This window comes from Aphis gossypii, chromosome 3, assembly GCF_020184175.1.
Source record: "Aphis gossypii isolate Hap1 chromosome 3, ASM2018417v2, whole genome shotgun sequence".
Taxonomy (NCBI): domain Eukaryota; kingdom Metazoa; phylum Arthropoda; class Insecta; order Hemiptera; family Aphididae; genus Aphis; species Aphis gossypii.
The window spans coordinates 3,806,868-3,820,384 of record NC_065532.1 but is presented as its reverse complement, the minus strand read 5'-3'; the positions used below and the strand labels follow the sequence as shown (position 1 = coordinate 3,820,384).

The 13,517-nt window shown below is 31.7% G+C and overlaps 1 protein-coding gene across 1 annotated transcript in view; it reads left to right on the top strand.

Annotated features, from left to right (window-relative positions):
- The window catches only part of LOC114131024 (retinal homeobox protein Rx1), a 45,763-nt gene extending 33,456 nt beyond the window's left edge, over positions 1 to 12,307 (top strand). Inside the window, exon 3 of the mRNA XM_027996149.2 lies at positions 11,671 to 12,307. Coding sequence (XP_027851950.1) covers positions 11,671 to 12,120 — 450 coding nt within the window. The 3' untranslated portion in view covers positions 12,121 to 12,307. The remainder of the gene's footprint in view (positions 1 to 11,670) is intronic.
- Positions 12,308 to 13,517: the final 1,210 nt, after the last annotated feature.

Sequence of the window (13,517 nt, the reverse complement as noted above, 5' to 3'; positions counted from 1 at the left end):
CTTAATTACTGTCATTTCATAACTCTTCCAATGACTATATATTATTAGTCTAAAAAACTTAATATCGTGTAAAAATCGTATTACTCTTAAACGCTTAATGGAGTATGCCAATATAAAATACTTATAATAGTTGTAATAATATACTATGCATTTTGCGATTGTATATACTCGTATATGCGATTTAACCTGTCTACAGGCGCATTAGTACCTATTTGCAACACGATTTAGAAACTCATTTTTCCAATTTTTACTGCTTAAAGTGGTTAATTGAACCGCAAGTGAGAATTTCCGATATGAATAATTAATTGGGATCACTACGGTTATTTATTTTTAAAAAAATGTGCATGTACAAATGTATATAATATATATCAGTTATAGGTATTTACTCTGAATCTGATTTTACTTCTGATGAACCCTATTGACAGGATTTGCATAATAATATGGTACATATATAACACGACGCTCACTTTTGTCAGGATTAGCCATATTTTAATCTATATATTGTCATTTCAACACAAGACTGTGGATTGGGTTATTTACGGCAAAATTAAAAGTTAAATAGTAATCGAGTGAGCAGCTATACTGCGATGGGTCAAACAGATTGAACGCGAAACATTATTTGACGAGTATATAGAATAATATATTTTCATAACGATTCATTGACTCCAATTTTAAAACGTAAAGACGAATTTAAATATTCGACTTTAACGACCGTCGACCATTACTATAATACATATAATATAATATGTTTATACGTACATTGAGCGTAATATTATAATGACATAATAATAATAATTATTATTGTTATGGCATTATACGATTAGCAAAGGTAAACATAACAGACGGCGTTTGGTCGAAATCAAATAATGACGTTCTCTCGGGTAATATAATTCCAACTTAATTTGTATATAAACACGCGTCTCGGCGGATACAGCAGTATTACGTTGTATTTAAACGCATTGCAGTCTGCAATAATTGAGCGCGTGACCCAATATACAGTCGGGCGGCGGTGCGGCGTCAACGTAAAAACGATAATATAAAATATATATATAATATTATTATATTATATTAAAACGGACGGCGGCCGACTGTATTGTACGTGTATTATATATTTTATTATATAAGTGCACTCGTTAAACCTACCTAATATCATTGATATTAACACAAAGCAACTGTGTGTAATCAATGGAAATAAATTGTATTGCGTGTGTGTGTGTGTATGATATCATGTACATGATTGTTTTGGTGTTTATTTTACGCGTGTGACGAAGGGGGACGTGAACGGGAAAAAAAAACCAGAAAACATCTGACAGACTCGTGTGACAGTATTATGTATATGTATATTAAAAATTGAGTCCCGGTGTCGGATAAATCGCGGTGGGGTGAGTGAGGTCGTATGACGTGGGATCAGTTTTATGCACTCGCGCTAGGAGTATATAATTATATCGACTTCAAAATAATGTGTTCTACCGTATAGGCACGTTTTAAATACATACTAATTTAATGGCCAATTTATTTTTTAGAACTTTTATAGGTACATATTAGGTAATATAATAAAAAAACTATATTATTACAAATGCAACAATCGTCAGACATTTGATATATATTTATAAACTTTTAAGGCCATACAGAGTTTAAGTAGGTAGTATTTAGGACTTGCAGCTTACGAGATGCGCTCGAGCCTTTAAGATCCTTGCAATATCCTGTCGCGCGTGCGGTAATAGGCTGTCCGCCTCTCGGGGCCTTCTTATATTCTATTTTGCCTCGGACAGGGTCTCGAAAACGCTATAGTGCTTTCTACATTCTGTTCAGAACCGCGATTGACCCGAGCGACAGAAGTGATATAATCCGAATTTCCAAATTCGTGTTTTTTGAAAAAAAAAAAAAAAGTATATAGTATTAATCGTCATAGTTTATAAAACGAAACACCGACTGGGGGGAGGGGGGAGGGGCGGCCGCCTGACGCCCTGCAGTCATATACACTAATAATAATAATAATTAAACTTATATAGTATAAGGACTGCGATGTGAGGGACGTCCATAATAGACGACGCCAAATAATAATAACGTCGTAGCGCTCCGTTTTCGACGTTGTTCGTCGTCGCCGTCGTCGACCGATATCGCCTCGGGGTGGCTAGCGCGCGCGCGACAAACATCACAGCCGCTGCCTCCGGCGACCATGGGATTTGACATTATTATTATATTACTACTTTATGCTGCGTACTTGTACCATTATATATATATATATATATATACGTGTATGTATGTGTGTAGGCGTGCGTGTGTGTATAATATTATTTCGTGCTATTTGTCACTCGCCGTCGCCGCTCTCGCCCACTATTTCGGTCGCGAGTGTTTGCGAACGGCGAGTGTGTGCGAACGGCACGTGCGGCGGCGGCGGCGGCCCCGCTCTTATTGCAGTTATTAAGTTGACATAAACAAACAAGAAACAAACTAATTCCCATTATATTGGACTGGTCCGTCGCCACCGCCGCCACCGCCACCACGGGGGGGGTCGCAGCATGGAGGTTCTATATTATAATATATTATTATTATTATTATTAGGTTCGTATAGTAACATATATAGTACAGAGGTTCCCAAAACAACGAGTCACGGGTAAGGTTTTAAAATATTTAAACGAATGAAAAAGATATTTTGAGTTTAAATTTGAAATATTCATTATCTTTACGCTGTATTTAGTATATTAATTATTTATTTATTTATTTATTTATCTATTTTGGATTAAACGGGCGAGCCCGATTACAATGTACATGGAACATAAAATTATTTTTCTTGTGTACCTGTATTACCAAGTTTTACGTTCGAATTTAGTTTCATCAGTAACCATTATCCTCGACAAATCATAAATGTATACCAGTCACATCATATTATCACCACGTTGTCAGAGGTCCAGACTAAAAATTATCGAAAAAATAGCGAAAAGAATAGTTATTAGTATATGTATAAGTTGTGGGTCGTACAAAATATTTTTTGAAGATAATAATATTTTTTAAAATCTCTGGTATAATATATTTATATATTGTTAATAGTATATAGCCTTATATAGGGAGAAAAATGAGTAACAATCCCTAACAGTGAACTTTGAAGGTTACGTTTGTATAAAAATATAAAATATTTTATATCTACCTACACGTACAGTGTTATATTAAGTATGGAATAATAAAAATTAACACAACAATAAATTTTTTTTTTCGTTTCGATAAAAATATCTTATCGTATATTTCATAATAATTAATTAATACAATAAGAATTTAACATTCTATATGGTGAAGTTAAGTAATAATAATATGATAATCTCGCGAGTCTTTTTAAGCGAATGCATACGCTAGTTGCTATTGTGAAAATCTATAATTATATTATATTATAACTTATTAAGTTATCTATTAAGTTAAATATACATATTTATAATTTGCATAATTATTAATTCATATTTTATACTTTTTAAATCTATCCACGCTTGTTTTATTATTTATTTTAGTTTAATTGTGAGTCACAATTTGAGACATGTCTGTCTTAAAATATTATGCATAAATATAATGTTAATTAACCAGATAAAATTTTCACATATAAAGTACCAAAGAATTTAATTTCTGTTTGAACATAAACAATTATTAGTACATAAATCCCTAAGCCGTATTCACAAATCATATAATTATAATATGTGTATCAATTGTGCGGCGTACAATAAAATAAAGTATTGCATACCTTATAAACGTTTGTTTAAAAGCTTAACACAAGTAAAGTTCATCTTCGTTATAACTATAACGGACCATTCTTCGTGATATTTTATATCAGGTACATATTATTATAACTATTACGCTTAGTTGGCATTTTACTTTTTGTTTAAATTCTTTGATAGATGTCAGCTATTTACCGTCAAATATTGTAGTTAAATTTGTATAGTTACACAAAGTCTAGAATCTCGTATGAAATTCACATGCAGCGTAGGTATATTAAATATATATTATAATATACAATATACATGCAGCCGTTTTAATATTTAGTTCATTAGTTCAATATATATAACTATACTTATATATATTTTATATAAATTTACGTTGGCTAAACCATGTATCTGTAGTCCGCAGTATACCACAGTTCGTGTGTATAAGTATAAACGTAAAAGTTTGCTCGTAAAATAAATTAAATATGCCTTTAATATTATGTGTAATATGCGTTTCATTATTAACTATATCATCATAATATATTTCAACTAAAACAGTAGGTATATACCGGAATAAAATAATGAACAAATGCTCCGACGTTAAATTAATATTTTATTATTATTACTATTTCCCCACTCCCCTAGCTTTATTGCATTATAAATGAAAATTACACATAATATAATAACATTCTGAATATTATTTTTATTTACCGTAAATAGACATTACAAATTTAATAATTTTGAGAAAAAGTTTTTGATAACATTGCAATCAAAACTAAATTCAATTAATTTTAGTTTCAAAACTTTAATGTTATTTATATTTTTGGAAAAAAGTTTACTTTTCATTCCAGCATATATGATTTCTACTCGGTATATAAGTATATAACTTATACACTATAGTACTATACAATATCGTCATCTACAATGAACTTTATAGGATTTTTGAAAAATATAAATTAAACTAAGGTAAAACGCTGGTATTAAATGGATTCAAATAATATTCGTTTATCAAAGAACTTATATTATACCAAAAAATATAATCATAAATCCTGATACGTTTGATCTAAAAAAAAATATAAGTTCCATTCCAATTCCTAGGGATTCCAGAGTCAATTATTTTCCGTTTGATTCCAGAGTTCCACGTCCTACGATATAATAAAGACTATAATTTTGTGATTTAAAGTGCCATTCTAGTTTTTTTTCAGTTCTTAAATATACATATTATAAAATATATTATGATACAATTTTAATTAATTTTAAAATATTAATAATTAATAAATAGCAACTTTTTTTTTTCATATGATATTATGCCATCAACATTAAACTTATAATACCTAATGTAACAGTTATTTCAAAACTTCATAATATATATAATATTATTTAATAAAACAAAATAAATTATCATTGTTTTAAGAATAAGAATCAAATAATAATTAGACAATATTATTATAATAATTTTATTTTTGTTTTTTCTATCTACCTATATTATATAATTATTTGTAACAATAAATTAAATGAAAAATATTGCACAAAAAAATGATTTTTTCATTTTTATATTGTTCAAATTACCCGGGTAGAGCCAAATTGACCAGGCCAATGTGTATATTATACCGAGTATTTCAGATTGCCCTAACATATTATATATATATATGTTGTTTATCACCACTATTTGGAGGGTATAACTTTAGGTGTAGCTATATATAATAAATAAGAGTAGTACATTCGTTTATTAGTTTTAGAAACGACCCGAAATTAGCTGTCTGTCAACGTGAGTGAAATCAATTGGACGAAAATTGAAAAAAGGGTTTAAGACCTTTTACACGTCCGTGAGGCAGCTTGTTTTTCTCTCACGGCTCGCAAATTGTTTTGTCCGAAAACTCGATTAGCCATTACATTTAACACCAGACATTTATTGATGAATGCGTTTAACGTGTCAATCAAATTGAAACACTTGGTAATTTGTAGTGCTTTAATTAGGTGCACATTCTATACGGTATACCTATTAACTACGAATTTCGAGTTTATTTACAAGAGTTATCGTATTTAGATTTGTATTATTTGTTCATGTGTTTTAATTAAATCATTTTTAAAATAATAAATAGAATATTGCACTATTATATTTATCATCAATAATCGTTTTAAGAAAATGAATGTCTGTATTGATTAGAAAGCCTTTAAAAATATCCATGTCAAATATATTATAAATTATGCGATGTAATCGGATGCCTTTAAAAAAACCGTCTGTATAATAATGCATCTATGATAGTATGTCGGACATTATAATATAATATACTTGTGAAAACACTTCACAGTAAAATATAATAAAGTTACAAGTGTAAAAAAATTTTAATTTAAAAACGTTATTATCTTTGACTTCTAAAAAATATAAATGCATTTTATAATGGACTTTTATGTGCATTAAAAAAAAAATAATAATAATAAAAACCACAGTCGACTATTATCAAACTACCGCCAGTTTTTCCGCTTCGCATTTACCTCGGGTATCCGTAAATAATACGAAAAGAATTACATTAATCTAGACTTTTTCATCCGGTTATCGGTTAATAATTTTTTTTTTCATCGTTCTTATATTATTAAATCCGAATCGACATAAATTGAATTTTAAAAAGTACATTAACTATGCTACGGGTGGACGGCCTACACCATCGAACACATTTAACGTAACGCGAGCGCAACGTTTATTGCGCCTGTCGTTTCTTGTCTCGGCCTCTCTGCAAACAGAAATAGTTATTTTTCTCATTTTTTTTTCTACGTTCACTTTGACACCAGTCAGATCGCGTCGCATACCTATTTGATATTTCTATGTATATAACCAATTTACCTGACGTAATATTCAACTTATATTATTGAATTAAGGTGTCTACAATATATAATATTATCATATGATATATTGCAGATTTGAGGCGCGGGTTACAGGTAGGTACACGCGATAGAGGATGTATTTTTATTTTATTTTTATGATTTTATAGGGGGTTAGTGAGTTTGCTATAATTTAGTCGCACGATTTCAAAAAAGAGCCGACTAGAGAGAGCAAAAAATAGACAATTGAATAGGAGAAAAAAATCGTCAATAACAAACACATACCTATCTATATTATATTCTATACGGCTAAAAAACGTATACATTACCTACTCACGGTAACTATATTGTTATTATCAGTTATTAATAATAATATAATAAACGCGAGTGCAACGCCGCTGCAGCAACCGTATTTTCGCGGTGTCGGTTTGAGTTTTACACAAACGGCCGTCGGCGGCGTGTCTGTATCGGTGTTAACATGGGCGTACAGGCCGTAACGCGATACGGTTGTGTTGTATTATACTTACAAAAATATATACATTATAGATACACGTAAGACATAATAGGATAATATGATCAGGCCTCGAGTAATCTGAACGGCAGATCGACGCGATGACGATAATATAATACACTTCGCGTATCGGGGCTCGTAAAGAAATAATACGTTATATTATTATTATATTATACGTCTTTTTGGTTTATATAATATAAACTGATTACCAGGTAGTACCTCGTGTATGGTATATTATATTTTAACGATATAGGATACCTATTTGGGTCTGGTACGCGTATTAAAATATAAAATACATTAATGTATATATTGCACGTCAAACACGACGCGATGACGGCGGCGTGTCTATAGGTATTATTATACGGCGATGAGTGACGCGGCGGTGATCGTAATGTTATAATACGGTTCGGGGTTGCGATTTTGAGGAGGGAGCGAGAGCTCAACGATTTCGCATGATAGAATTCGTACCGATGTTTTTACGAAAAAAAAATTGTTTTTGCATCGGTTGGTACTTACACAGTTAATAGTTTTGAATTTCCGAATATTTGCGAGATCGTGTCAGCGGCGTTCGTTGAAGAGGTTGCGTACCTTCGTATACACGGACAATAATATTATATATTATTTGAACGAGCGCGTGTGTGTATAATATGAACTGTTGTTGCAATGTGTGCGCCAGCGTTGTGTTGTACGTACTCGAGAGCCGCCGACGACGACTCTTGAACCCTCCGCTAGCCCGTTAATAGAAGACTCGACGCATAAAAAAAAAACAATTTTTTCACCCTCTACATCCTTCGTTGCCCGAAAACCGGTGTTCGTATTTACTCGACGACGGGCCATTATAAAATAATATAATATATTGTCGCGCGTTTTATTCTATTATGTATATTAAAGCCCGTTTAATAAAAACTCTTGGCCGACCCTAATCGCGACAGACCCTTTTAACGTGACATTATATTCTGTTATTATAACGAAATCAGATAACGAAAGAGAGAAAAACACACATAATCAAATGCCCCTCGCTGAGATGAACCCTTTCCGACCAACTGCCGTCGCCGCTGCGCATGGACTACATACAAATTATTATGTATACCTATAGTATCCACGTACACGTGTATATGTGTATGTATTTAAACATGTGGTATAATGAAATGTATTACATCGGTATAAATGTTTGCGACCATTTTTGTCGAAAAAAAAACCGATTTTTTTATGACGATAATTATTTGTGAACGCTAATCGTCGTTATCGTACTTGCACGGATAGTCGGAAAATAAATTTCCGTTGTAATTATTATTAATCAATCAATCGAATATGAATGATGATGACTTTACGGCATTATCGTGGCACACAATTATTATTGAACTTTTGTATACTTTCCTTTTAGCGTTTACCGCATAATATTATTGACGCCACCGACCAGCGATTTATACTTTTCTTATTATAGATAGATAAAACTCTTTAGAAGATTTCGCTCGAACGTTTTGTGCAGTAACGTTGAATTAATATTCAAATTTTATTTTATTAAAATTATGTTTGATAAAAATACTCAAAATACACACATACTGTTTGTATAATTCAAATATTCGATTAAGCAAAATAGTTTTAATTTTATCAAAAAACTTAAAACGTATACTCATCACTTATTTATTTTTATTCGGAGAAATTTAAATAAATTATCTAATAATATTATGTTAAAGTTTTAATTATAGACACTCCTATTCTCTACTCTTGCAGGGTTCGTCGTACACATAATTTATACAACGATTCGAAATCTTAGTGTGCTTACATAGAGAAAGATTTAGAAATTTATATCTGATAAGGATAACATATTATATACTTCAGAGCTGCGAATTACAAGCAGTCTATAACGCTCTAATCCCCCTCCCTTATCTAATTTAAACGCACACTGCACGTGTAACAAATATACCGAGGGCTGCTGTAAAGGGAACATCATTATTAGGCATGTGATACTTAAACCTAATCATTGTTGTCATTGCAAAGCCTTTCTCTCTTTAAAAAAAAAAACGTAATACAATATTACTAAAATGCTATAGGTACTAATATAATATAACCACTCTGGTGGACGAATTTGCGGTGTTTAAAAGCGTTTTTATGGTATGGTTATTATTCCATAGTATACAATTTTTAATTTAATACTTTAATAATTTAATATTATTTGAAATATTGTTAAGCTATTTGGTGATATGCCATTGCTGCAAACAGACGAAATGAAATCACATTCGTCCTAACCAAACAACCTTTGCATCATGCAAATAACGTTATACAGGCGCAGCAAATTAGACTTCAATAGTGACTTATTTCCGAATATATATATAATAAATACAATTACCGGTAAATTTAAACAAAATCGTATTAAATCTGTGGTCGTCGTGATAGAAAATGACGTGAGAGAAAACTTAATTTTTTTTTCACAAGACTGTTATAATTTATTTTCTTCGTCTTGTGCAACGTTCGTGATTGAATAAAACCTATATAAGTTCTTTATGTATATTTTGTATATTCTCACTCACTATAAAAAATAAAGCTATTTGATTAATAAATCATGAAATGGCAATGGTTTTTTTAAAAAAATTTGAATTGAAAAATGAGAAAAAAGTTGTGCATCAAGTTTTCCTATATATACTATATTATAGTATATACGGTGCCTACACGCGTATACGTAAACATCAAAGACTTTTCGCCCTTATTGTATACGTCAATTTTCTTCTCAACCTTAAAAAATAAAAACGGGTAAAAGTATATAATATTTACGCTGGTCGCATTGAGAACGTTTTACGTCCCAGTAATCGGTAAATCGAGTTACGCTCTAGAAAAATGGATATAAATTGAGTTACCGAAGGTATTTTGTATTTCTCTTCATTCCTGGTTGTTCATATAATACTTATATATATATATACATGTACACATTTTGTTTATTTTTTCCGTGCGACGGTCATGCTGGTTTTCCTTGCCGTGCTTTATTAAGTTTACTTTCATTTTTATGTTATTTTTCCTTCACCTCATCCTAACCTGCACGTTTACGACACAATAATAATAATAATAATAATAAAAATCATTTTCTTTCGAGCCCCATGGGTTGTCGGCAAGGTGCGAGACATGTTTTTTTCGCCTAACCTAACCCGCGTTTCCTCCATTCTACTGATCTTATCGCACAGACCAGCTTATTGGTACAAGTCAAGAAATTCATTATATAATATTATGTACTTTATAAATTATGATACGTTATGTATTATATGTGCTTATATTATAAACGTGCAGTTGATATATTTATAACGACGTTATACCTGCGTCTTTTCTACCGAATATGTCTTTAACAGACTATTTGCAATCCTTTTTATAAATATTAATTTATTACTTTTTTCGCTATTCACGTTTGTGCCATGCGGCATAACGTGTTATAGGTGCATACCTACATATATTATAATGAATAGTAACTACGTTGTATTAATAATACGCGCTTTATCGCATCGGGTTATTCTTTGAATCAGTCCGCCGAGTTCCAACGCGAGCGCGCCGCTTTAGAGTCTCGATTTCATCCCCGGAACACGGAAAATCCGATATTATAAAATATTAAATAGGATTCGACGACAGGGACTTTGTCGATGACCCGAGATCTTACGTGGAATTCTGAAATTTAGTCGATCAACATCGTCCAATCGCCATATTCGTTAGATTGATGATAATTGATGATACGCTATACTAATACGGCTATATAGGTACCTATTTTATACGTTTTATAATAATTTACTGTCGTACTATACGTTTCAAATGTCAGTAATCAGATGTTAATATACAGCAATACTTGCAGTACTAATACAGTGTAAGTGGCTGTACACTGCGCATAGCAATAAATAAATGTGTAATTCCTACATTTCCTCTGTTTGTTGTATTCTATAATATGTACTCAGCTTACGTCCATAACAATACTACTCTGTTTTCTATTTCGCTTTATATCGTCAGCTGTGCGCGTGCAACGAAACCGTCAGGTGGTTAATATTCCTATAAGCAACAATGCTGATACTTCCTATATAATAGCTTTGAAACTCAATTGTTATAAATTTATATTGTATTTGTATGCATACTCATCTGCATAGGTATATTTTTGTAAAATGTCTTAATTTGAACAACCGGAAGTGGTCAAAGTTATACTTGGAATCAAATGGGAATAATACTTATTATTAAGTAGATGTCATTGTAATTTATCGTGATAAAAATAACGAGATTACCTATAATTTAAAGGTGAGAACCTTTTCTGCTCCTATCTCTTTTTTGTGTAGATTTGCAACCACCGTATTTCCCATCAAAAATAACGACCAATAATCATCATTTACGGACCTAACCTTTTCCTAAATATAAAGTTACTATTTTATAAGAAATAACTCAAATATATATAATCAGCGATCGGGAAGTAATTGAACGATGAGAAAACGCAGAAAGTGATGGCTCGCCATTAGTACCCAACTACCAACACGCCTATAACCGATTAATATACGAGTGGGCTAACATTAATATATCTATAGTGTAACCTATAAGTCTATTATATCATACGACTATAATTAATCATATATGATGTTTGCACACGAAAAAAAATATCAATTTTAAACAGTCGTTTTTTTTTTTGCGTTTTCGCAGGTATGGTTCCAGAACCGAAGGGCCAAGTGGCGCAGACAGGAAAAGATGGAAGCAGCCAGACTGGGCCTGAACGACTACGTGCACTCGACGATGACCGGTTCGCTGAGCCGAATGCCCGGGTCCAGCCTAGCCCTGCCTGTCGACCCGTGGTTATCACCGCCTCTGCTGTCCGCACTGCCTGGTTTCCTGTCTCATCCGCAGACCGGATATCCGAGCTACCTGACGCCGCCGGTGGTGCACTGCGGTCCGCCGTCGTCCGCGCAAAAGTCGCCGCCGTCGCCGCAACAACAGATCACCGCCATATCCACGCCGCCATCATCGTCCTCGCTGTCCACGTCTTCGTCGTCAGCGGTGTCCACTGCCGATCCCAGGACATCGTCCATAGCCGTGCTCAGGCTCAAGGCCAAGGAACACGTCGAGTCCATCACGAAAGGCATGCAAATGGTCTAAAGCCCCCGCGATACTTCTCATGTACCTGCGTATACCACCGTAAAAATGTATAATATAACGAAAATAATAACAATCATAATAATGATATTAATCCCGATTGTAATAAAATTGACATAAAATTATAAGATTTACATTTTGCTATAACCCGGAAGCCCTAATTATTATGTAGATACTAACAATTTATTAGAACAATAAAACCGTTCGATTAGTATGTGAAATATGACTACTAATCATCATCGGCAAGACTCTCTTTCATTGTAATGTTTACAGTACGATAGATGGTTTATTTCTGTGGCCCAAATCAAGTAAGTCATACACTCCCACTTTCGCGTCCCACGCGTTTTATGCATACATAATAGCATCAAAAATAATATTAAATTATTATTATTATTATTGTTATTATTCATAAGATCGATGGTTCCCAAATAAATAGTAATATATTTACGGGAATATTGTAATGAAATCATAAATAAGTATGTACCTATTATTTATATTATTTTATTATCATTTTAAAATGTACAGTATTTACGTTGAAAACCAGTGCATTTGAAGCTCTCTTGTGTATTTTACATATTATATTTATATATTATATACATAATATTATTATACGTAATTAGATATTGTACATAAATCGTATATATTATAATAGTATTATAATTTATTGTTCATCTAAATATATTATAACCATAAGAATTATTAGAAAATAGGTATTAGAGGTTTTGTTGTTCTCGGAATATTATTGTATAAAATTATTGTAATTTCATAAATATTGTTTTTGATTATATTGAACTAGTCATTTGAAATAATTTTTTTTTACCACTAAAACAAACTTTACTCATCGGTAACCAGTACCACCCTTACATGCAAATAAAGCAAACATATAAAATATTATCATTGTTCAAACTGAATTTTGATAATATCGTTGTAGCTGTCATCATTAGTATTGCAGTACATTTAATAAGTACCTTTTAACTGTCCATCTGAAATAAACACCATATTATAGCGTTTATTAAAAAAGTATAAAGATGCATATTACTAAATAATTCTGATATCAAAATTAGAATTTTAAACCATATCTAATTGATATAGAGTGATTTGAATTTGGTAAGTTCATCAGAAGTCAAAATAATTATTGATATTATTTTAATTTATCCTGTTGTGTACTCGTAGTAGTATAACAAAGTAACGTAGGTATACCTATGCGAATTTTGACATTTTATTTTTCATTGTAGTTTTTAAGTTTTGGGATTACAACCTGAAGGTGTTTAACATGAATATTTATTATATTTATAATTGATAAAAATTTAATTTGCTTATCAGCTACAAATAAACACATAAGCTCCCGAATATTCGTCTACGAAAATCCACTACATCGCAGCTATATAGTGCTAAGTATA